At 40.6% G+C, this 26,556-nt stretch overlaps 1 protein-coding gene across 2 annotated transcripts in view; it reads right to left on the bottom strand.

Annotated features, from left to right (window-relative positions):
• Positions 1-26,556, bottom strand: part of smarcc1a (SWI/SNF related, matrix associated, actin dependent regulator of chromatin, subfamily c, member 1a) — a 218,938-nt gene that overhangs the window by 92,314 nt on the left and 100,068 nt on the right. For both annotated transcript variants that reach the window (XM_043687999.1, XM_043688000.1), the window contains exons 17-20: positions 23,556-23,709; positions 22,072-22,188; positions 13,812-13,871; positions 9,077-9,335 (exon numbers count right to left, since the gene is read on the bottom strand). In XM_043687999.1, the coding sequence (XP_043543934.1) occupies positions 9,077-9,335; positions 13,812-13,871; positions 22,072-22,188; positions 23,556-23,709 (590 nt within the window). The remainder of the gene's footprint in view (positions 1-9,076; positions 9,336-13,811; positions 13,872-22,071; positions 22,189-23,555; positions 23,710-26,556) is intronic.

The following is a 26,556-nucleotide window of genomic DNA, read 5'->3' as shown; positions in this document are numbered from 1 at the left end:
TCAACCCTGTCAAGTGTGGGGTTGTCCATTTTGGAAGGACAAATAATAATGCGGAATACAGGGTTAACGGTAGGGTTCTTAGTAAGGTGGAGGAGCAGAGGGATTTTGGGGTCTATGTTCATAGATCTTTGAAAGTTGCCACTCAGGTGGATAGAGCTTGTAAGAAGGCCTATGGTGTATTAGCGTTCATCAGCAGAGGGATTGAATTCAAGAGTCGTGAAGTGATGTTGCAGCTGTACAGGACCTTGGTTAGGCCACATTTGGAGTACTGTGGGCAGTTCTGGTCGCCTCACTTTAGGAAAGATGTGGAAGCTTTGGAGAGGGTGCAGAGAAGATTTACCAGGATGTTGCCTGCGTTGTGGAAAAAGGAAAAGTATCAATAAAAGAAAACTTCTTTTAAAAAAAATACTTGTTCATGTCGCAATGGGATCACCAGAACAGTTAACATTTCCAGCTCACCTCCAGTTAGACTGGAGGACTCCACTGATTCATTTCTGGAACCACAACATTCTGGCTGTTGCAGAACACCATCAGCACAGAATCTGGTTCCAGAAGTTTGACTAAAGTACTTTGTGCTTCGGATAAAAACTTTAAAGGTAGTTTATTTTAATACATCTGCTACTCATGCCCTTATAGATGGTAGAGCAAAAAGGTTTGGAAGATGCTGCCCTTCCAAGAGTTTCAGATGTGCATCTTCTATGAAGTCAGTCAATTTTAAGAAGCTGGTTGAGGAGCCAAATAAGCTCCTGTAGCCTGGATTCTGTTAGGTTCTTGATTGGTATTGGAGCTACATGTCTAATTAAATGGACAATATGCCATCGCATTCCATACATGTGACATCTTGGGGCTGAGACGGTACACAGCCATATCCTTTGTGCTGGGCAGTAACCCGACCCTGCAAGGTTCTCTCTTGATTAACATTGTCCCCAAGTTTGTTCAGATTCCTTGATGCTACAGTCATTCAAAACTTGCCTTTATGACAAACAGTCACTCCCATTTCACCTAGTGAATTCATCTTCACTGACCATGTTTCGGCCATGGTTGCAGTGAGGACTGAAGCCATGTGGGCCTTGTGGAACACAGCAATGAGTGGTTACTGCCAGGAGAGTGACATTGACAGTTGTTATGAAATAAGTGGGTATCCAAATGTTAACTTTAAGTTACTAAGTGGACGCATACAAATACATCTTTAACTTTTAAGTAAAGGACAGATGGTAAGCAAAGGGAACCGGACACACTTTTTGCACCTACAATAATCAGGAAGCTCATTCACAGCCATGTCGTCTTGAGAACTTGGAGGTCACACATCTGAGCTGGAGAATATGCTAAGAGTTTGGTACTACTGAACTGAGTCAGAGTGTTTAACTTGGCTGACAGCAGCTGTTCCCTTTGGTCACAAATCATTTCAACAAGGTGCATCAGATCAGAACCCATTATAAGTCATCCTTACAGTTTTGGGAGAGTTTCTCAAGAGAAATTCACTGTAATCCACCCCACCCCCGCTTGCGAGAAAATTACAACGGTACTGTGAAGACACTCTGGTAAGAATAGAGTAGGAGTGAGCAGAATAACATGGGAATCATTTTGGACAGCGCATTACTTATTTTTTTTGGAGGCATTTAATTGCTGCTTTCCCCAGGTAAAGGTTTAACAATCTGCAGAGCTGTCAGCCTTTTGTGTCTCTTCAGAAGTATGCATGCATGTGCTAGCTTCTTATAGAGACAAGTACACCAAATATTTCTTCACCACAGGAATATTGGGGCACTGATCACCCACAAAGAACACAAAAAAATGTAGTGTCAAGTAGAAATCCCATATCGACCGCAAAGGATCACGTAATCCAATTAGGATGACAATTAGAAAAGAAAGAAAAAAAAATGGGGCAGATCTCAAAAGTACATGAATCTGCAAGTTGCGAAACCACATCTAACAAGTTAACAGGAGATAAACTAATCTGATTTATCCAAAAACCTTTTGTCAAACTGTTTATATGTTTGTTTAAGTAAGTTTGTCTTGAAAATGAATGAATTATTTACTGTCAACTGAGGAAAATCAAGCTAATTCTGAATACTGAACTTCACAATCAGAATTACATAACTGGTCATATCAACCTGGCTAAATTAAAACTGGTTTGATTTGATTTAGTGTAATCATGTGCATAAATACAGTGGAGAAAGTGAGGTCTGCAGATGCTGGAGATCAGAGCTGGAAATGTGTTGCTGGAAAAGCGCAGCAGGTCAGGCAGCATCCAGGGAACAGGAGAATCGACGTTTCGGGCATAAGCCCTTCTTCAGGCTTATGCCCGAAACGTCGATTCTCCTGTTCCCTGGATGCTGCCTGACCTGCTGCGCTTTTCCAGCAACACATTTCCAGCTACATAAATACAGTGTAAAGCTTTGTTTGCAAACAGTACAGACAGATCATAGCAAGCAAGGTCATGCATATCGTGGGTGCTCAGAATAAGGCATATGAGTTAGACTGCTCAGGAGATGCATGAAGCGAGACCAACATTAGCTCAAGTTAGAGAGTCCTTTAATCAGTCTAATAATGGCAGGAAAAAAGCTGTTCTTGAACCTGTTGGTGTTGGAGTTTAAGCTTCTGTATCTTCTGCCTGACAGAAAAGGTTGTTGGAGGAGAAAGTGAGGTCTGCAGATGCTGGAGATCAAAGTTGAAACTTTATTGCTGGAACAGCACAGCAGGTCAGGCAGCATCCAGGGAACAGGAGATTCAACGTTTCGGGCACAGGCCCTTCTTCAGGAAAAGGTTGTTGGACAGCATTACAGATGGGTGGAGTCTTTGATGTTGACAGCCTTTCCACAGTAACAAGATGTGTAAATGAAGCCCACGGATGGAAGGTTGGCTTCCATGATGGTCTCAGCTGTGCTCATAAACTTCTGTAGTTTTATTTTATATAGTCCCAGGCAGCACAGCTGGCGTACCAATCTGTTACATACCCAGATAGCATATTTTTGATGATGCATCTGTAAAAGTTGGTGAGGGTCCTTTGGGACGAGCCAAATTTGCTACGCTGCCTGAGGAAGAGGTGTTGCTGCGCCTTTTTGACAGTCACATCTATGTGGGAAGTTCAGGACAGGTTACCAATTATCGTCACTCCCAGGAACTTGACTTTGTTTTGACCAGAAGAATGGGACTAGAAATATCCTGGTGTCCTGAATTTCCTTCACCTCTATTAATCATTTTTAAATGGACACAGTGATTCCTCCACCCTATCCTTGCTTCCTGTCCTTCTAAATTATCACACATGCTTCTATAGTCAGTTGCGAACTCAGGTCATCCTGCAACCAAATCTCAGTAATCGCCACTACATTGCACTTGTTTAAGCCCATTTGTAATATTAGTTCTTCTGTTTTGTTTTGAAAAATAATGTTAAGCTTTGTCCTTCATTATTTTTGTATCATTTATATTTTTATTCTTTGCCCCTTCCTGCTATTGTCAGTTTATATTTTCACAAATTCTCCCAACTCTGGCTACTTTTCCACATGGTCAGGTGGAATTGCATGATCCATATGAATACTGTGGCTACAAGATCTTTCCACCAAAGGTCCTCAATCAGCACCTTTCTCGCCCACAACCACTTCTATGGAGGAGGACACGGACAGCATTACTTGCAAGCTCCCCTTCAAGCGACTCACCACTCTGATTTGGAAATACAGAGGAACCTCAATTATCCGGCATTCGATTATCCGAATTTCAGATGATCTGAACAAGATCACAAGGTGCCAAAGCATGGCTAAACTGTGTTATCCAGCGTTCGATTAACCAAACGAAATGCTCCACGCCCATGGCCTTCAAATGATAATGGTCCCTCTGTGTACAGCCTTCCTTCACTAAGTGGGTCAAAATCCCGGAATTCCCTCCTGAAGAGCATTGTGGTTCGACTTACAGCAGATGAAGGCAGCAGCTTACCAACACACTCTCAAGAGGAATCAGGGAGGGGCAATAATTGCAGGTCCAGCCAGCAATACACACATCTCAAGTCAGAGACTCGGAATTTGGTCGCAAGTAACTCACCACCTGACTTCAAATCCTACCCACCATCAATAAAGACACAGTCAGGAATGTGATGGAATACTTCCCATTTGGCTGGATAAGTGCTGCTCCAACAACACCGAAGAAGCCTGGCAGTCAAGAATATAGCATGCTGCTTGATTTGTACCATAGTCACAAAAATTCTCTCTCCACCACCAGCAGCAGCAGCAGTTTTACATAACAATTACAAGAAGCTGTACAGAAACTCACCAAGGCTCCGTAGACAGAACCTCAAACCCACAAGAATGACCAAGTACAAGAGCAGCAGATTCATGGGAATACCACAATTTGCCAGTACCACTCCAAGCCATTCAACAGCTTCACCAGAACGAGAGAAAGAACCAGGAGAGTCACCAACGAGAAGAAAAAGATGAGGATTCTGCAAATCTGCAAGAGGGTGACTGAGAATGGGGACTGCAATTTCATAAAGTGTGTCAAAGAGAACAGTGTCAGAGAACAGCACTTCCAGATTCTCTGACAGAAAACACCAGCAGAGGGAGATAAATAAGAAAACAGCAGCCAAGAACTTCCTCAACCCTGCTTCTACCTGTCAGAGCTGAACTGCAACATCAAAAGAACACAGATAGGTGATTGGTGGGTATTTCTTCCATCTCTCCCATGATTGGCCAAGTGGTTGAAACTAGTACACATCATTTCAGGTCAAAAAAAAGTTAATAAGTTCACTTTTAAACCATTTTAAATTAATTACATAGAAGAAATGGGTCAGCAGGCAATGCGTTCCAACTCCAGCACGTTGGAACTGCTGGAATCCACGATACCAGAGCAGCAATTGTTGGTTGCTGGAGGACCCTGGGGCCCGTGCTTATTCTGACATATATTTGTGATCAGGATCATGGCATTCAGGAGAGAATTTCAAAGATGACACAGAACTTGGAAGGATTGTAACTGTGAGGAGGGTAGTATAGAACTCCAAAAAGAATTGATAGAGTGATCGACTGGGCAAATAGATGGCAGCAGAGAAATAAGAAAAGACGCACTTTGGTCAGGAGAACACAAAGTCAAGTTAAAATAAGAGGTACAATTCAAAAGGAGGTACAGGAGCAAAGGGACCCAAGATATATCTGCACAGTTCATTACGGCAGAAGGATAAGTGGAGAAGGATTTAATAAAGGACAGTTATAGTAAGCTTTATTAATGGGGACACAGAGTCCAAGAACAAGGAGGGGAGGTTGAATTTGACACTGGTTGGAATATCTCAATGGAGTATTGCGTACAGTTATGGGCTCCATCTTATTGGAATGGTAAAATGCTTTGGAGAAAGTGCAGAAACGATTATAATCACAGCTCCAGCTGAGAAACTTCAACCATGAGGACAGATGGAAGGAGTTGGGACTGTTCTCCCCAGAGAGAGGGTGGGTGGGAGTACAAAAGATTTCCAAAATTATGAGGCATATGAATAGAGTAGATAGGCAGAAGCTTTTCCTGTTTTTCGAAGGAACAAGAATGAGAGGGCATTGACTTGAAGTAGTGAGAGCAGTGTGAGAAAAAAAAAACTTTTTCACAAAATATATTTTGGATATGAAATGTACTGCCTGAAAAAGTTGTACAGATAGGTTCAATTGAGGCATTCAACAGGGCATTGATAATTATTTGGATAGAAATGCTGTGCACAGAATTGGGAAGTAGTAAGAGAGATTTGCACTAGGTTATGATACTTGGTTGAAGAGCCAGTGCAAGCATAATAGGCCGAATGGCCTCTTTCTGCAGTATAACAGTTCTGAGATTCTGTAATAGTTAAAAAGTCAAAGATTAATGTTCTTGATCTGAATGCACAAAGTATTTGTAACAAGATAGGTCAGTTGACAACACAATTAATATCACTTGATAGCTATGGGACTGTAAAGTGACCATGAATGGGAACTTAAAATTCAAGTGCATCTGACTACTGGACTATTTGACCAACAGGCCAACAAGATAGGGGAACATTCTTGGAAAAGGATGGTATAAACTGCAGGGTGAACAGTGATGGAACTGCAATAGATTGTTCAGTGGAATCAGTGGAGGAAGTGAGGAATAGCAAGACAAATAAGTCATAGGAGGGAACAGTCAATTGGCCCTCGAAGAGTTGCTTCACTGTGGGATAAAGTATAAATTGGGAATCGATGGAGGCATGCACAATGGGCAACATAATTTTTATGGGTGCTTTTAATTTGCATATTGGATTGGACAAATCAGGTGGACAGGGCCAAGAGTCAAGATGAAGACCATAAAACACAGGAGCAGATCTTAGGCTGTTCGGACCAATGGATCTACTCCACCATTCAATCGTGGCTGATAGGTTTTTCAACCCCATTTTCTAATTTTCTCCCTGCAACCTTTGATTCCCTTTGCAAAAAAGAACTTCTCAGTTTTCAATGTACTCAGAGTTGCACAAATTCACCACTCTCTGGCTAAAGATGTTTCTCCTTATCTCAGTTCTCCAAGGTCTTGCCTTCACTCTCAGACTCTGCCCTTGGGTCCTAATCTCTCTTGCCAATGGAAACAAATTCCCAACATCTACTCTGTCCAAGCCACTAAGCATTCTTTAAGTTTCAATCAGATCCCCCGCTTCATCCTTCGAAAGTGCATCGACTATAGCCCCAGCATCCTCCAACATTCCTCCTCTTTTCAGCCTTTCATTCCTGGGACCATTCTCATGGAGTTCCTCAGGACTCGCTCCAGGGCCAATACATTTTTTCCTTATGTATGTCGCCCAAAACTGCTGACAATACTCGAAATGTGGTCTGACCAGAACCTCATAAAGCCTCAAAAGTGTATCTGCTTTTATAATCGAGTCCTCTTGAGATGAATGACAACATTGTATTTGTCTCCCTAACTACCAACTCAACCTGCAAGTCTGCAAGAATCCTGGGTGAGGACTCAGAAGTCTATTTTACTTCAGATTACTGAACTTTGTCCCCATTTAGAAAATCGTCTATGCCTCTATTCTTACTATCAAAGTGTGTGACCTCACATTTTCCCCACATTTTATTGCATTTGTAGAGTGCATCAGGGATTTTGTTTTTCAGAAGAATTTGCAAAACCAACTTGAGAACAAGCTATTTTTGATACAGTCAGATGTAATGGGCTTGGACTGGAAGTATCTCTTAGTTAAAGGTCTCAAATCAGTGTTCTCAACTTAAATGACGGCAGTTGTAAAAGTAAGAAGAAACAATTATCTCAAGCAGGCAGATAATACACCAAGGGCTAAGTCAGTCGATGAACCGTACCACACATTTAAGCAGACTCATAACACTCATTCAAAATTTACATTGATCACGAAGTAGGATTTGATGAGGGCGAAACATCTACGGTTGGCAAAAGTTACACAAAGTGACAAAAACTAGTTGCAATCCAGAAGATTGGGAACTTTAAATCACCAGCGGTGGATGATTAAAACGCCAAAATAAAAAGCGAGAATTTATTGTTAAAGTAATTTGACAGGAAATGTAAAATGAAACTGCAAGAGCTTTTTCAAAACACAAAGAGAATAGCTAAACTAAGTGTGGGACACTTAGATGGTGGTATTAATTATGGGGAACAGAGACATAGCGGAAAACTTAAACCTAGAGTCTGTACTGACCTTCACAACAGAGGACACTAAAGAACACAAACAAATCAGATAAGCAAGGTGCTCACTGGAGGAAAGACCTAGTAGAAGTCTCTACTACAAGGGACAAATTAATGGGTCTTTTTCAGGTTGAAAAGATTTAACTGGGGTCACATCGAGGTGAGTAGAAATCCTTCCCTGAAGGACACTAGTGAGCCAGGTGGATTTTAATGACGATCAACAGTCACCATTAATCTAGTTTCACTTTAGATTTTTATTGAATACAAATTTTATCATCTGAAATGAAATGCAAATCCATCTCACCAGAAATTCAGTCTCGTGTTCTGGATTACTAGCCCAGTGACATTATCACAACACCATCACCTCCCCTGATGCCCCATATCTTAGCACCAGGCAGATAAAACTGCCTTCTGGACTCCTGATGTTTGCTGGAGAGGACAGAGTCCAAGTCAAATCTCCCATGCTGCCACCACATGCCTCTTGCTCCACCTAATCAAATGGTTTCCTGCACCATGATGCCAAAATCTGTTTCATTATTTTACCTCCTAGCCCTCAAACTTACCCAAACATGTTGGAAGTACGCCAAACTTGTGGCACAATTGCTAAGACTGAGGTTCCTCCATTTCCTGCCTCAATTCCAGTCATCCTTTTATGTTCTTGATCCTTTATCAAATCAGAATCACTAACCTAAAGGATGTGACTGCCTCCTGGAACAAGTGTCCATAAACCTTAATCTCTCATTGATGCATCACAGTTTGCAGCTCAACTCCCAGCTCAAAGATAGTTTCACGTGCCAAAGAAACAGCATGAGTGCCTTTGCTCTGGACTGCACTGGCTTCTAAGAGCTCCGTGTCATGCAGCTGCAGTGTATTACCCATTGAGCCATCTTTATTATGCCTTAATTAATATTATAAAATCGATAATAAATAATTTACAAACCTAATAATCCTAATAAAAATTACGGTTCACAAACCTAATATCAATGAAACGTTTCAATTATCAATAAAATTCCAGGGTTTTAAGAATTAAAGCCAGCCAGCAAAATACTCACCACTCAGCTGCTGACCTGCTTCCCTGACAAGTCCCCTCCTCATACAGCTCCCTTACTCAACAAACTCTCAAGTTGATACCTGCATCAGCTGCAGATTATTAATGACAGTTGGTGGAAAAGGGACACAAGATTTCAACAACAAAACACAAGGGACTTGACCCCATTGATGACTATGCCTCCATTCCAGCTGGAATATTGTTAGCAAGCATAAACCATGCAAGCTACTTTTGTAAAGCAAGACAAAAGCTCAAAGAAAATTACAGATGTCGGGTGAATAACAGACAAAAGGTAAAGGAAATCAGCATGAAGCGTGAGGACATATTAGCATCAAAGAATATGGCAGGCAAGTTTAAGACTTACATGAATCTAACAGATTGCAAAGGCAAATTCTAGATATTACTTACCTAAAGCAGCCTTGGCAGCTGCTGCAGCTACTCGAGGATCCACAACGGAGGCCAGGAATGCCACTGTGCTCATGACAGGATTCCCAGACTGGCTGAAAGGAACAGGTTGGAAGGCCAGAGGGCCAAGGGAGGAGTCGGTGTCTTCCAAGTAAGGATCTTCAATGGGCAGTCGCAGGAAATTCAAAATACACTCGTCTTGTGTACGGCTGCCAACATGCTCGGATACTTTATTCCAGTCATCTTTGTACATTTCCAGAGCCTAAAAAGCAAGATTAAGTGAGTTTTGGTTTTATAAAAGTCAATAGCATTTACAAAATATATTTGCAGTTAATGGAGAACTTAGAAAAGTTCAAGGCATGACTCGATGGAGTTCATGCAGCCAAAACCAGAAACTGAAATCACTCAGTTTCATACTCCTCCAGTTATCCAATCAAATTGGATTTTTAAGTAGTAAAGGACAATTTCTTCCTCAGACTTGTTGATGTGTAAAGTTGATAAACATTAATAGTTGGTATATTTTTCTCTTCAAATTTCAGCCAGCAGGTGCACGCTCAAACACCAATAAAGCTCACTTTTCTTCTACCAAAGATAACTGGAGTACTCTTAAGCTGATGCTTGCCCACTGGAGTATCTTCACATCAAGTAACTTCTTCACACCAACATCCAGTTTGTAAAGTTTCACTGGTAATTCAAGAAACAACAACTGTACAATCAATAAGCATGCTAAACTCATGCAATTTTCCTCTGTTGCAAAGCCATTGAATAATTCCACACAGAAAACAATTAATTTAGTGCATCATGTCTGTGGCAGCTTTGATAGGACAAAGGAGTGACACATATAACCTCACTCTGATGAACTTCATTTGGTTTCCAAACGTAGTGTAACTAAAGAGATAGTGGGTTCATTGACACAGAATTTCTGTAATTCATTAACATATCAGAATCTTGTCCAAGGATTAGACGTTAGTAAAAGTAAAAGTAACAAAAGCAAAGAAAAATGTATATCACTTGGCACACCATCAATAAATTCAAAATTTTATAGTTTGAAAATTTAAAATTTTAAAAAGCATAATTTTAAAAAGTGAAACACAATGTTTAGAGGGTATTTGAGGAAAAGTGTTTTCACCCAGGAGAGTGGTAGCTATCTAGAATGCACTGCCTGAGATGGTAGTTGAAGCAGGAAACTTTAACCATTAAAAGTACTTATATGAACACTTATTCCTGCTGAAGGGCTCTTGCCCGAAACGTCAATTTTCCTACCCCACAGATGCTGCCTGACCTGCTGTGCTTTTCCAGCACCACTCTAATCTTGACCTTGAGCACTTCAAATGTCATAACATTCAAGGCTGTAGGCCGAGTGCAAGAGAGAGAGAGTAGCAAAGGTAGTAGTATATTTTTGATGGTAGAGAAGTATAGTCGTATATCTTTGATGAGTAGAAGGGCCTATTTTGTACTGCATGATAGTATGATGGTTAGCATTACACTTATACAGCAAATAAAAAAACACAGTATAATTAAGCAAATTCACTAAGACTATAAAAGATAAATGGTGTTTGCCAAATCTGTTAAAGATGAAACTAGCAAGACTGATAGGAGTCGATGTTGCAGACTTGGATTTTGAAGAAGCATTTGATAAATTGTCACTCAAGACATGATCACACAAAAATAACTCATGGGAGGGGAAAACGTAGTAACACAGATTTAGGATTGTTTACCAGATACAAAACAGTGGGAATAAAAAGGGACATTGGTTAGGACCTTCAGATTGCCAATGAGAGACCCCAAGGATGATTGCAAACAGCTGAGGCTAAGAAATTAAGACTAATAACTTGGTAAGGAGAATGTGTTATATATTCAAGTTCCCATAGGTTGGAAAATGAATGGGGAGGACGACACGAAGAGGCTGCAGAGGGAAAAACACAGGCTAGAAGGGAGAGAGTGTGCAAGATCATGACAAATGAAATAAATTGTGACAAAAGTGTGAAATTATGTTGGAAAGAAAAATAAAAAACAATTTTTAAATGTTGAGGCGAGGAAATATTTGCAGTCAAAAAGGGCCTTGGGCTTCGTATATACAAACATAAAAGTTGGAGGAACAGGAGGCTATTCAGCAAACCATAATCTTAGGATTATCTTGCAGATGAAAAATCTGAATATATTCATGCCCAAATTCAATAACCCAAACCCAAATACAAATAATATCTTGGCAGGAAATTTCTCAACAGAAATTCAATGAGCAATTCAATTGTTCACTCTGAAGTTGCGGGCCCCATTTCGAGATAGCTGCAGGAACCATTCTCCCTGCACCTACCATGTCAAAAACCCGCAAGAACCTTGTTTCAATAAACTCAGTTCATTGTTCTAAAATTAGACCTAACTTTCTCAACATTTTCTCTCAAGACAAGCCCTGCATCAAAGGAGTCAACATCAATCTTCTTCTCTGAAGATCAGAATTGCACACAGTATGAAGGAGGTGTGGTTTCAACCAACATTGAACACTTGTAGCAAAACTACTATACTTTACTTCTCCAGGTGGTTTGTAATAAAGGTCAACAACATTCAAGTGCCTTCTGAATACGTTGTATGAATCATAAAGCAAGAAGACAGGTGCGTGATATGTTAGATTCTGTCAAAGACGCACTGAAGTATCCAGGGAAGAGGACTAATTATAATTGTATATGGCATTGATGAGGCCACATCAGGAGTACAACATGCAGCTTTGGTCTCCTTATCAAAGAGAGAATGTACCTGCACTGCAGGGTAGGCAAGAAAAGGTTTTGGAGACTGGTTCCTCAGATGAGGGGAATGGCCGGAGGACAGTATAATAGGCACATGTCTCCTCGAATGAAGAAACAGGTGATATAATTGAAACATTTAAAATTATTAAGACAACTTCCAGGGTCAGCGTCTTGGTAAAATAATGGCTGCTTATTGATGACTTGATTTTTTACAGTGAGGGAGCAATGTGCTTCCTGGCCAATATGGTCTTGGGTCTGCTGCAGTGCTTAAACGAGGCTCAAGTGAAAGCTGAAAGAACAGCATCTCACTATCCATTTGGAGACGATGTTACCTTCAGGACTCAAATGATGAGTCCAATAATTTTATAGCCTGAACACGTCCTTCCACATCATTCATCTACCCCTACACCATAGGCTGTGCCATGACTTGGGCTGTTTTCAGCACATTTACTAATGATCCCCACTGTCAACTCTTTTTTTTCTCCCTGGGAGACTATCATTGTTTGCCCACTTAACTGTCGAGCTCTCTTTTTCCAGGCTCCATCTCCAGCCATTCATTCACTCCTTTTTCTCATCAACCTCCACTTCAACTCACATACCAACTTTCTCTCGCTACTAAAAGTTCTGGAGAAGCATCAATGGATTCAAAAGGTTAACTCTACTTTCTCTCAACAGAGATGCTACCAAACCCGATGAATTTGTATAGCAATTTCTCTTTTTGTTTCAGATTTTCAGCATCCGCAGCTTTTGGTTTTATTCAGCTCAAAGTTAATTTTCGTCATATTTTCCAAGAACTGGAAATCTCACGGAGAGAATGGAGGAGATTCTGCTCAGTTCTTTCTCAGAAATGGAGAGCCACACTTTGAATCTAACCGTTCTTTTTTGGTAGAGAACTGGCAAAGGAAGATGTCTTATAGCATTCCTATCAATCAGTTGCTGTATTCTGAACTTTAAAGAACGTGACAGCCACTTTGACAACCACTGTGATACAATGAATAGGATGCCACATTAGTGGGGTGCTCGATAAGTAGGATGTCAGGACAAGAGAATGTCAGATGAGCAAGGGAAGAGTGCCAACAAGCAAGATGCCAAAAGGAGTAGGGTGGGGGGAAGCTGGTGGCAAGGTAAGTGATCTTGGGGATAGGTGGGTAAAATCAGGCCGGACAGCAAGTGGGGAAGAGGAGGTGTCAGGGATGTTCAGGTCTGGTGGTAGTACGGGTGTCGAGACAGGTTCAGACCAGTCCACGGGGGTTAGGGAAGTGTTGTGCCAGGTCTACTGAGAACTGGAACTGAACTTACAAAACCTGACTCGAAGTGCAGCGTAGTTGACGAGTTCTTCTGTTTTGCTGAGGATTTCAAAGCAACACCGGTTACAAAACACATGACTGAGAAAGGATTATAATTGTTTTTGAAGGTTCAGAGAAGATTCACAAGATTCCAGAGGTGAAAAGTTTATTTTATGAAAAGAAACTGATCAGTTTAGAAGCACAAGAAAAGATTTAACTGAAGTATATGAGGAACTCAAGAGTATTGACAAAATAGAAATTGAGGATGTTTCCTTGTGTCAGGCAATCCAGGATGAGAGATCATGGATTTAGGATAAAGGGTGGCAGATTTAAAACAGATGAGGAGAGATTATTTATCCTGAATGATCATGCATCGATGGGATTCATTACCCAAAAGTATGGTGGATTTTCAATTAGGAATGGGTTGAAGGGTTATAGAAAGCAGGCAAGCAAGTGTAGTCAAGAGTGAGATCCGCTAGGATCTTACTGAATGGCAGAGCAGGCTCATGGGGCTGAACAGCCTACGCCTGCTCAGAGTTCTTATGTTCTTTTTATAACTGAATAGTTCACAATTGACATACTTACTCTGATTATCTCTTCACAAAGCTCAAAATAAAACACAATCTATATTAATGCTGTACTTGTTAACTGCTATTCCCCAACTCTTTTAGCAAAGCCACAGGAGTAAAGTTATGAATGATAAGTACCCACCTCCAACAGCAGCAGAGTTTCCTGGTCTGTCCAATCCCTGGCTGCACTGGCCTTACTTTGCTGCAAGACAGAAACATGTACAAGTATAAACGTCAAAAATGAAAAGAGTTGTTGTTTTTCAAAATTTTCACATTGTTCATCTGCTAGGCTTCCTCCTGTTTTCTAAGCAGCTGACAGAGAAATCTCAGTCTTCTCCAGGCATATCGGCTGCAAGAGAATGCTTAAAAGTAGTAGTTAGGCTGATCATAGACCAAATGAGGTACTTACAGGTGGAGGCAGAGAGCATGACTGAGGTGCTAAATGTCGATTTTGCATCAGTCTTCACAAAAAAGGAGGATGGTGACAGAGGAAAAAAAACTATCACTGGAAGGGTTCAAAATTAATAGGGAAGGGGTCTTGGACAAACTGTTGGCACTTAAAATTAATAAGATATTTGAACCAGACAAGATGTATTTAGGGATTTAAACGAGGTTAAAAATTGTGGAGTCACTGGCCATAACATTTCAGTATTCCATGGAACAGAGGTGGTGCCAAATATAAACTGAAAGAAGAATAGTGTGGAAATCCAAACAGGCATTGCCAAGTTGGAGGCGTGGGCAGACAAGCGATGGATCAGTTTCAATACAAACAAAAGTCAGGTGATGCACTTTGGTCAGAAGAACATTGACAGGCAACATATAAAATGGATGACAATTGTCAAAGGGGTGCAACAGCACAAGGACCTGTGCACAGATCAGTAAAGGTGGCAGTACAGGTGCACAGTACAGGAAACAAAGCATAGTGTTTTTCGCTTTATTAATAGGGACATAGAGTACAAGAGCAAAGAGGTGATGTTGAACTTGTTAGAAGAGTACAGGTGATATGTAATGGGGCAGATTTGATTAATGAGCTTAAGGTGAAGGAACCACGATGGGGCAGTGAACATAATATGTTAAGAGTTTATCCTGCAGTTTGAAAGGGAGAAACTGGAATCAGACCTTATGGTATTACAATTAATTAAAGGCAATTATTATGACATGAGGGGGGAGCTGGCCAGAGTTGATTGGAAGGGAACCAAGCAGAGAAGATGATGGAGCAGCAATGGCAAGAGTTTCTAGGGAGAATTCATGAGCCATAGCAGAAGTTCATCCCAAGCCAGAAGAAAGTTGAGGACAAGGTAACTGTGGATGACAAGGTAAGTCAAAGACATCATAAAAGCAAAAGAGAAAGTACACAACATGGTGAAAAATAGTGGGAAGCACGAGGATTCGGGAGCCTTTAAAATCCAGCACAGGATAACTAAAAAAAACATTAAGGGTGAACTCCATATTCACACAGGCAGCCAAGAGGGAGCTTACATTTGTAAGTAAAAGGTTGTTTGAGGATGGGGATACGCCAGGCAAGTACCTTGCCAGGAAAAGGAGTGCCCCCCCCCCCCAAGCCATTACTTCGATCAGGGAGGACACTGGAAATTTAACCTACAATTCTAAAATAATTAATGCAACATTTTGGAAATTTTACTCTGAACTATACCAATCTGAAAGCTTTGAGGGTGGGTGAGTGAGTTAGGATGGAATCTTTTTTGAAGAATTTGGACCTTCTGGGAGTGACTCCTGAACAAGAGTCTCTCCTTAATACCATGCTGTTGGAGCAAGAGGTGCAGGATGCTGTGACACAGCTCCAGAATGGACAGGCGCCCGGATCCTGACGTTCTCCCCAGTGAGTATTACAAGGAATTTATAAGTATGTTGTCAGGGCCGATACTTAGTATGTTCAATGGCTCACATAGTCGTGGCCTCCTCCCACTATCTTTAAGGGCGACAAACATTTCTCTTTCTTGAAATAAGAAGAGACCACAGAGGACTGTGCTTGCTCTTGGCCCATTTCACTCCGGAATGCCAACTTCAAAATCCTATTTAAGACTCTGGCATTAAAGCTATAAACTGTAGTATCCCTCCATCATTAAGGAGGGCCAGATGGGGTTCATAAAAGTTTGCAGATCGACAGATATTTTCAGTAGGTTACCTAACATGATCCAAGTATGTCAACAGCCATCAGTACAGGGATTAGTGATCTCCTTCAATGTGGAAAAGGCATTTGACAGTATAGAGTGGCCATATCTTTTTTATACTTTAAAGCAGTTTCACTTGGGCGAGACCTTTGTCAGGTGGTGAAGGTTTTGTATAGTGACCCTTTTGCTGCAGTCCTCAACAATGGCGTGTGGCGAAGCAACTTCAATTTTGGCAGGGGCAGTCAGCACAGATCACCAATGCTTTTCACATTGTTGGTCAAACCGCTGGCAGAGACAATATGTAGGGATCCCAATATAACTGCTCCAGAAATGGAGACGAAGTCACATGTGATCGCATAGGATGGGATGACATTCTTGTCTTATCAAACCCAACAGTCTCAGTGCCACCCTTGATACAATGCATCAATTTATTTGGTGGCTTCTCTGATTATAACATCAACTTTATGAAATCAGAGGCGAGGTCCATGGGTGGACTCCGAAGATCCTGAGGACGGATCTTAGTTCCCTTTAGATGGCCACAGGAGGCCTTTCTCTATTTAGGTATATTTATTACTCCTGCTTTTGATCAGCGACTTAAAACCAATTTTGTCCATTTATTTGACAGAAACAAATCAGACATTGGGAGATGGGAAGTGCTTCCAATTTCTTGATTAGGTCAGATAGCCCTCATTAAAATAAACATTCTGCCCCGCCTGTTGTATCCTGAGTGAATGCTTCCTCTGCTTTTTAACTAAGCAAATATTTAGAAGACAGAATGGCTGGTTCAGTTCTTTTTTCTGGGATCACTGTTGGCTGTTACCAAATTGCTGTTACTTTACAGACTGCGAGGAGTGGGCCTCCCAGATATCAAAAACTATCAATTAAGCTCATTGCTATCTTACGTGAGTGATTGGGTCCAGGGGACCCTCACTCACTTGGGTTGGACATTGAAGTAACTCAGCAAGATGTGCCTTATTAGCCTGCTGTTCTTAGACAAAATGAGAACACTTAAGGAATATTGCCATAGCCCAATAGTCATCAATACAGTAAAGGCATGGAGGGCAATGCTGCTAAAACATCATTTTTGACATCCATAGGGCTTTCAGACAGGGATGATGGACTCAGGTTTTAAACTATAGGTAGGAAGGGGCATGTCATGCCTGGGTGTTTATTCGAAGGGGACATATTGATGTCCATTGACCAGTTGGTTCAGAAATATGAATTGCCCAGTCGGGACCTCTTTCGTTTCTTTCCAATTAGAAGTTTCATACTACAAAAGACCACACTCGTAATTGATTCTTCTAAGTCTGACATGGAGAAGAATGTGTTGAGGATACATTATCTGTTAGCAATGCTCATCATCCATTGGGAGGGGGTCCCTCGGACAAGACCGAACAGCTCTATAAGGTATGGGAGAGGGATCTGGATACTGGGATCTCTTCTGAAATGTGGGAGGATATCTGGGAAAATGCAAAAAGGATCTTGATTCGTAGAGGACCCACACCTGAAGGAATGCCTGAAGATTCTCCACAGGGTCCATTTGGCCCAGACTGCCTTGCAAAATTTTAAGCAAGAGCATCTCCATTGTGTCCTAAATATAAAATGAGCATGAGCACACTTAGTCATAGTCTTTGGTCCTGCCAAAGACTGCTGGCACACTGGAATGCTGTGGTAGGCAAAATACAGAATGCCTTGGGATGGAGTTAGAGATGGACCTAGTATCTCCTCTTCTTAGCTTTGTTAATTCACTTTATTAGATGTACACAAAAAAAAGGTTTTTCAGTATCCTCATTTTTGTGCAAGAAAAAACATTTTATTAGGGCGGGTGTAGGAAAATCCCCCAGAACTGGTGTAAGCTAGTCATGGGGCATATCCCCTTGGACTTTCTGATGAGTATGGTGCACCATAAAAGTGAGAAATTTTAGAGGATTTGGTGGCCCCTTTTGGAGTACCTGGGTACAGATTTGTCCGACACACTTATAAGAGCCTTCATACAGCCATGGCCAATCTATGCAATGAGTCTGGCATCCAGAGAGGAGGAACTACGAACATATGAATATACATAAACTTATGTGCTCGATGATCGAGGGGCTATTGCTTTGATTCGTTGAGCTGTTATTATTGTTGTCAAGATATTCCTTTATGTAGCTTAGTTATTATTTATGATATTAGTGGATTTGTTTTTTTAATATTGGTTTGAATTGTTTGGTTTCATATCTGCTGTAAATATTCCAAAAAAACTTTCCCCTTTTTTTCGATAAAAATATATTTAAAAACAAAATGCGAGAGTAAGCTAGCTAGAACACACAATAAGGATGTAAGTTTGCTCACTCAGCTGGAAGGTTTTACTCAGCGAGCAAACTTACATCCGGAACCTCAACCTCAGCTACAAATCTTCACAAAACTCACTAACATACAAGATGCAAGAGTTTATTTAAGATATTTTCCAAGCTAAGAGACAAGCTAGAACAGAACTGGACCTCTGGAAAATGAGGTTGCAGAACTCTTAAATCGGGAATCAAGAAATGGTAGAAAAACTGAACAATTATTTTGCATCAGTCTTCAGAGTGGAAGACATGAGCAGTATATCAGACCTTCAAGAGATTGAAAGAGCAGAGGTCAATGTTGTGGCCATCATGAACGAGAAGATGCCAGGGAAGTGAAAAGTCTGAAGCCAGATAAATCACTCAGACGAGATGGACTACACCCGAGTTCTGAAGACATGAGGTGAGGAGATTGTAGAGACAGAGGTGGTGATCTTGCAGGAACCACTGGAATCAGGGAGGCTCCCAGAAGACTATAAAATAGCTAATGTAACTTGCTTAAGGGAAGGAGACAGAAAACAGGAAACTATAGACCAGTTTACCTAAGCTCAGTTCTTCCTAAGACTCTAAGAGTCCATTATTAAGGATAAGATTGTGGAGTACTTGGAAGTGCATGATAAAATAGAGCTGTTTCGGCATGGTTTCATCAAGGGAAATCATATCTAACAAGTCTGTTAGAATTCTTTGAGGTGGTAACAAATACATTAGACAAAGGAGAGCAAATGGACATAATTTGGATTTCCAAAAGGACTTTGACAAGTTGCCACACAAGAGGCTGCTAAATAAGGTAAGAGCTCATGGTGTTAATGGCAAGGATAGAGGATTGGCTGACTGGCAGAAGGCAGAGAGTAGGGATAATAGGGTCGTTTTTCAGCATGGCAGCCAGTGACAAATGGAGTCTGCGTTAGTTCCACAACTTTTGATGTTGGACATTAGTGATCTGTATGAAGGAACTGATGGCACTCTATCATCTGCAAAGTTAGCAACAAATGATAGGTGGAGGGGCAACTAGTGTTGAGGAAACAGAGAGACTAGAGAAGCGCTTGGGAGCATAAGAGGCTGGGCAAAAACGTGGCAGATGGAATAAAATGTGAGGAAGTTTGAGCTTCTGCATTTCAGTAGGAAGAATAAAGGGAGAGAATATTTTTGAAACAGGGAGAGGCACCAGAAATTTGAAGCACATTAAAAAGGTTAACGAGGGCTGGTCAGTCGGCAGTCTGGAAGACAAATGCCACGTCAACATTCATTTCGGGAGGCTCGAAAACAACAGCAGAAATGTACTATTGAGGCTGTTTAAGTCTATCATCAGACTGTATTTGGAATACAGTGAGGAATTAAGGATGTGCTGACATTGGAGGGTCCAGAGAAGGCTTACAAAAAGAAAAGAGGAGCTTGACAGGAGTTGAATAAAAGGTTAAACTTCACCAGGTTCTCAAAAGCAATTTCATTTGGATAATAAATGCTGGCCTTGAGCAACATTCCGATCCCATGATAAACCATAATTTGCAGGCAGCACACCTGCTTGATGACAGAGACAACTCCACTGAGCCATTTCACCTTGGAGTCATCCAGAAACCAAAAAAAAGACAACCGTTACATTTTGCTCAACCCAAAACTCCTGAAAAGTCAAGCTTTTGTTTAGCGAATGGGTACTCCAAATGTGGCCTTACCAATGTCTATACAGCCGTAACAGGATTTCCCAAATCTGTACTCAATGTCAAACATCATCTTTAGCACCTTGCCTACCTGTGATGTCACTTTCAAGATACTAGGCACCCTCACCCTAGTTCTTTGTTCGAAAACACTCCAAGACCTAACTATACAATTCCAGCCCTGAAACGTCTAAACAAAATGCAGCACCCCTCTTTATCAACATTATCTCTCTGCCATCCCTCAGTCCAATGACCCAAATGATCAAGATCCCATTGTACTCAGAGATAAACTTCTTCACTGTCCACTATACAACCAATTTTGGTGACATTCACAAACTTAGTAACCATGCCTCCTATATTCTCCTCCAAATCATTTACGTAAATGATGAACAACAGTGAACCCAGGCACTAATTCTAGTGGCACATCGCTGGTCACAGGCTTCCAGTGACCAGCGATGAATACCTCTGTCTCCTACTGTCAAGTCAATTTTGTATCCAATCATTTGAGTTCTTACTGGACCCAATGTGATTTAACTTTACTAACTCGTCCACCATATGAAACCTTCTAGAAGGCCTTATTAAAGCCCAGGTTGATGCCATCTACAGCTCTACCTTCAGCTACCTCTTAGTCACTTGTTCAAAAATCTCACTCAACTTTGTGAGACATAATTTCCCACACACAAAGCCATGCTAGCTATCCCAAATCAGTCTTTGCCTTGCCAAATGCATGTAGATCCTGTTGCTCAGAATACCCTCCAACAACTTACTGACATCAGGCTCATTAGTCTCCAGATTCCTGGCTTTTCCACACAGTCTTTCTTCAAATCAGTCAAAAATCAACACCAGGACATAGTCCAACAGGCTTATTTGGAAGCACTCAGTTTTGGAGCACTGTTCTTTCATAAGGTGGTTGTGGAGTGTACGATCATAATTAACAGAATTTCCAGCAAAAGATTATAGTGTCATGCAACTGTAATGATATATTGAACAAACCGAGATTGTTAAGTCTTTCATCTTTTTAGAATGGGTTGCAGGTTTTGGTTCATTAATATGTAAATCCCAGAACTTCTTTTAATTCATCTTCTCAAGATAACCCCAAGTTATCTTGAATAGATGACTTACAAGTAGTCCTGGGATTTACATATTAATGAACCAAAACCTGAAACCCATTCTAAAAAGATGAAAGACTTAACAATCTAGGTTTGTTCAATATATCATTTCAGTTGCATGACACTATAATCTTTTGCTGGAAATTCTGTTTCTTATGATCTTATACTCCACAACCACCTTATGAAGGTGCAGCGCTCCAAAAGCTAGTGCTTTTGAATAAAACTGTTGGACAATAATCTGGTGTTATGTGATTTTGAACTTTGTCCACCCCAGTCCAACACTGGCTCCTCCACATTGTTGCTTCTTCAATCATGGCAGAACAAGACCCCTCCACAGACTTCCAGCACCTCACCTATGGCTGTCGATGGATCTAAATATCTCTGCGAGGAGCACTGCAATTTCTCCCAAAGTTTCCCATAATGTTATGGGAGACGGAATCAGATCCCGGGAATTATCTCCCTGGCTGGGGGTAGGCGGCCGAGGGAAAAGATTGTCTGCAGTACAATCCTGTCCAAGTTTATTTATTTCTCAGTTCTTGCTTCACTGAACAATCCTTTGGGAATTTCCTCTCTGATTACCACCATGATGTTTTTCCTAATCAAGGTCGCCAATCCCCTTCGACCCTTCTGACAGCATCTTGTCCGCTGGAACATTGAGCTGCCAGTTCTGTCCCTCCCTCAGCCACATTTCTGAAATAGCAACAATATCCCAGTCCCTGTTCCTACCCATCTTTCCATCGCTATAAAATATTGGAATAGAAATATCAAGTCAGCCATTTATATGTGTTTTTGAATGCCTGGGCACAATACCTCAAACATTCTAAGCTCATCTTGCCCTTTAGTGAACAGCACTCAAGCTCAATGACATATTGAGACGTATTCAAGACACGTGGAATTTGTGACCTTCCAGTAAGTGATACCACTTCAGCAACTCCAAAGGCAAACAGAATTTTATAGCACAGAAGAAACCTATTCCTTCCCATTCTCCTCTTTCTTGATCTTGAAAATAAATTAATTTGGTGTTACACTCTTGCTGTTACCAAATACCTTGTAAATTCTCAAAATTTGTCAACTTTTCAAGAAGCTATCAGGGACTTCAGTTCCATCACAGAATATCAGCGGCTACTCATGGTTAATGACGTTTTATTTAATATTAATCCTTTCTAACCAAAGCAAAACACTTACTTTTGCTAAGGTGCCCTTCTTGGTATACATGTCAGTACGCAGGCCGAAATTCTGCAGGTCAGCGGGTTTGTCCTTTGGTTTTTCTGGAAAGTTCAACATCTGCTGAGAGGCAGGAATCTACACAAGAGTCGGAGATTTGAGTGAACATAGTTTTAAAAATTGTTACTTTGTACAGTCAAAGTCAATTAAAACTTTATTGGTTCATTTCTCTGATCAAACCAAAATCTGTTAAATTAACAGAGTAAAACTGGACAAGCTTCAGCAAATGGTGTGACAGGAAAAAACATCAGGGAGGCATGACTCTATGGAATGCAGTAGATGGGTTGAAAGACAAATTAGCACAAGAGTAAAGAAGCAGGCTCATCAGCAAATTGAGCTCGCTCCACCATTTCATCAGATCATGGTTGATTTAAGTTGCAGCCTCAGTTTATGTCTCCTTTTAATCCTTTGCGAATTCAGAATTTAACTCAGCATTAAAATGCTTGAATGCCCCACCTTTGGAATTTTTTGCTGGCAAGTAACAAAGACTAACGATCCTCAAAGAAACAAAACTTCTTCATTGTTGTCTTCAGAAGAAGAACTGTTACATGTCAGCTGTGCCCCCGTATTCTAGATTTTCCCATGAAAGGGAATGTTCTCAGTATCTACCGATCAAGCTCCCCCAATCTTCCTTACTTCATAACATCACCTTTCGTTCTTTTAAACTGCAATGAGAATAAGCCCAACCTTCACAACCTCACTGCATGTTGCAATATGATTCCATCGCAGGAACTCAAACAAAGATGAAAAATGGTGTCTGGTAGAAATGCAAAGTAAAATGAAATTCTGTGCAGATACTGATCTAAACTGCAACTCATTTTCTCATTTGATTAGAAGGCAATAGAAATCGCTACACAGTTCCAAATTGTGTGTGTTTAAACTTAATGGAGCACTACCTAAATGAATGACCATTATGAGAACCTTTTAAGAATAGAAAACAAAAAAGTTGTAAAAATGTAATCCTGCCACTCAATAGAGTCAGAGAACCCCAACAACGTGGAAACAGGCCATTGGCCCCAACAAGTCCACACCAATCCTCCGAAATGTGCCCCACCCAGACCAATTCCCCTACCCTTTTATTCGACATTACCCGAACAAATGGACGTCACCTACACATCCCTGAACACTATGGGCAATCCACCAAACCTGTACATCTTTGGACTACGGGAGGAAACCGGAGCACCCAGAGGAAATCCACGCAGACGTGCAAAAAAAACTTGCAAACTCCACGCTAACAGTCGCCAGAGGCTGGAAATGAACAGAGATTCCTGGCAATGCGAGGCAGCAGTGCTAACCACTGAGCCAACATGCACCCAAATCACTTTAAATAATTCCATAACCTGTTGGGCCAAGGGTAGTTTATGTTAACAAGTGTCAAGAGTGTGGATAGGGTGCAGAGAAAATGAGAAAGTTCAAAAACAAACAGATGATGTCTCCTGTCTTACTTGAGGAGTCCTGAGATGAACGGGGACCAAGCCAGAGGGGGTATCAGCAAGCACATTGAAGTGAGGGGTAGGAGGAGGACCCATGGGTAAAGGTCGACTGTCGGCATCCACTTGATAATTCACAAGGCCCCATTGTTCAAGGAATGCATGAACTCTAAAACATGAATACACACAGTAAAACATCACAACACAGAACGTGTTAACAATTACCTGGTTTCTGCAGGTACAAGAAACCCCCAAACACTTCAATTATGACAGGTTAAAAAGCACAGCAACTCTGTAGAATTATTGCTGGCAGTAACTCCCTCAACAATAAAATATTTAAAGTTATCAGGAACTGGTATGGGTGCCTTTCCAGATCATACCCAATAAAATGTTCAAAATTCAGCCCAAGTCTGATAACAAAATCACCCAAGGCGTTGAAAATTCAAATGAAAAATACTACCAATAATCAGCTCACGTTATTAAGACCAAAACCTACAGTTTTCGTGCTACACATATCATGAAAACATTTTTGTTGAAATAACAAAATATTGTCAAGATACAGCAGTGAAGTTATCAACTCGGTTTAACTTCAATACACAGAGTTCAGAAACGGGAGCTTAAAACATGATCAAGTTAATACTACAACTCATTTGAAGAAAATTAAATTGTTACAGATACTATCTTTCAGACAAAACAATAAACTAACTGTTTTCTGGCCAAGATAACAGATCCCATGGTACCAGTCTGAAGAACAGGGAAACCAGCATTAACAAGTGGGCAAAGAGAGATAAGGTGCATAAAAGAGAGAACGTTTCATAGTACTCAAAAAGGAAATAACACCGTACTCAATAGAATACAAAGACAGATTTACAATGCATGTAAATGGATTTATCTGGTAAATAATACTGGTGAGTTACAAGCTCAAATTGCTAGGAGGGCATACAATTTAGTGACAACTGCTGAGGATGTAGTGCTAAACATTAACCTATCAGAAAAGACAGTCAAGGTATAAAGTAAAAGGGGAGCATCAGTTTTCTCAGATAAACCATATCTTTTGACAGACATTTCCCATGAGCAGAAAAAAGACAGAATCCATTTGGTTATACCGGAGGAAAGATGGAGAGCACGTGAGGGTATTCAATTGGCTTCCAAACAGCAAAGCAAAAATCTGCAACACACAACGCATTAATAGAGATATTCAAGAGTTATGTAGGATGGTCAAGTACCCCTAAGTGTCAGTTGGAACAATCCTTAATTTAAGGATAAAGAGTAGAAGGACCTTGTCAAGAGAACAGCCTTCGCCAATGAGCTGTCAGTCCAACTGGGGATATGAACGAGTTCTACCAATTCTAAGGTAAATGGAAACATTTGATCAAGAGTGACCATATCACACGACTTGGGTTAGTAATGAATAAGTGCTAAGAAAAATCTGAAATACCTGTTTAAATTTGAAGAGTGGTCAGAGGACACTTGGCAGGGGTCAAACAGAAGCAAAGACAGGAATGGGACAACAGATAATCTTCAAGGAATAGATGTACATAAAGACCACGTCTTTTTACTTTTGTGATTTAAAAAAAAAATTCTGGACTAAAATGGCAAATAATTACTTGACCATCCTACATTACTTCCCTGACAAAAATCAGTGCTCTTTTTCCTTTCTTTTCTGAAAAAAATTAAATATTCAAGTATACGACGTTAAGTCTTTAACAATTTTCAACCACAATTACGGTCACTAAATTATATGCCCACATAGACTGGGATTTACAAGAATGGCTGCATGTTTTGAAAGAGAGAAGTTTGATAACTTGTGTGAATGCAATTTGTGTGGCTTACATGACATAGGCTCTGAACAAGACAGAAAAAATGTAGTCAGACCAGAAGACAAACCTGCAGATTTCAGTAGCTAAAAACTGACTCCCTCAGATGTCTGCAGTAAGCCTTTTTAAATCTGAAGAAAACCAGCTTTAGAGCCTTCAGCAGATGCTGCAGGTTTGTACCTCATAATTGGATAAGTTGAAGACCTTTCATAAGTGAACCAGTCACCCTGTGCCTCCTGCAAACCAGTGAAAGCAATGGAAAGAGGAAGGTTGAAGAGACAACCTCATATGTACAAAAGGCAACTGAACAAAGCTTGTGAACAAAGACTACCTAACGGTTTTTCCAATTTTCCCTCTGCCCAAGTGTTTCTGTTTTCCTTGTTTCCATCTACGTATGCATAGTTTCTTATGAATTGGGAGCTTTAGGTTCATTTAATTTGATTATTCACTTGTAGTTACAATCTAATAACCTGTGCAAAGTATTATTAAATATAGAAACCTGAGTCTACTTTCAACCTGTGTCTGAACAAATAAGGCAGTTTGGTAATATTGCACATCAGTTAATAATTAATATTTATGACAACTGTGGGAACAGTGATTTGATCACCAGTGCACTAATTGAGTACAGCGACAGTCATGCCACAACTCATGTCAGGAGACAGAAAATAAAATGAAAATATTGTCCAAAATCCAAGTCAAATGAATTCTTCTAGGCCAAATTCAAGAAAAATATGACGAGCACATGAAAAGTAAATATAAAAAAGCAAAAGAGGATTACTAATTTCTTTTTGACCAAGCAAATGAAGATTCAGGAATGGAATACAATGGATATTGCAATTAAGTATATCTGGCAAAATTTCAAATAAAATGCTGGGTAAAAAAAACTAAGGTTCATGAAATGGAACAGTCAGTCAGTGAGAGCTCAGATTAAAAATAAATGGGGTGAAAACAGCTAGTCACAGTAAATGGCTATTTTTCAGAGTGGGAGATGGTGAACGGTGGTGGTCATCAAAGTTCAGTGCTGTACCTATTGTTTGCTCAGATATAAAAACACTTGAACAATTGGAAAATTTAGCAGGAAATAGAAAATAAGCAGAGTGGCACATGGAATTTAACGCAGAAGTAGGGAAGGTGATACAGATTAGGGAGAAGCAACAGAAACTTCATGATATAGCAATGTCCAGGACAGAGGATCCTGG

This window comes from Chiloscyllium plagiosum, chromosome 4 (assembly GCF_004010195.1).
Source record: "Chiloscyllium plagiosum isolate BGI_BamShark_2017 chromosome 4, ASM401019v2, whole genome shotgun sequence".
NCBI lineage: Eukaryota > Metazoa > Chordata > Chondrichthyes > Orectolobiformes > Hemiscylliidae > Chiloscyllium > Chiloscyllium plagiosum.
This window is presented reverse-complemented; position numbering and strand designations above follow the sequence as displayed.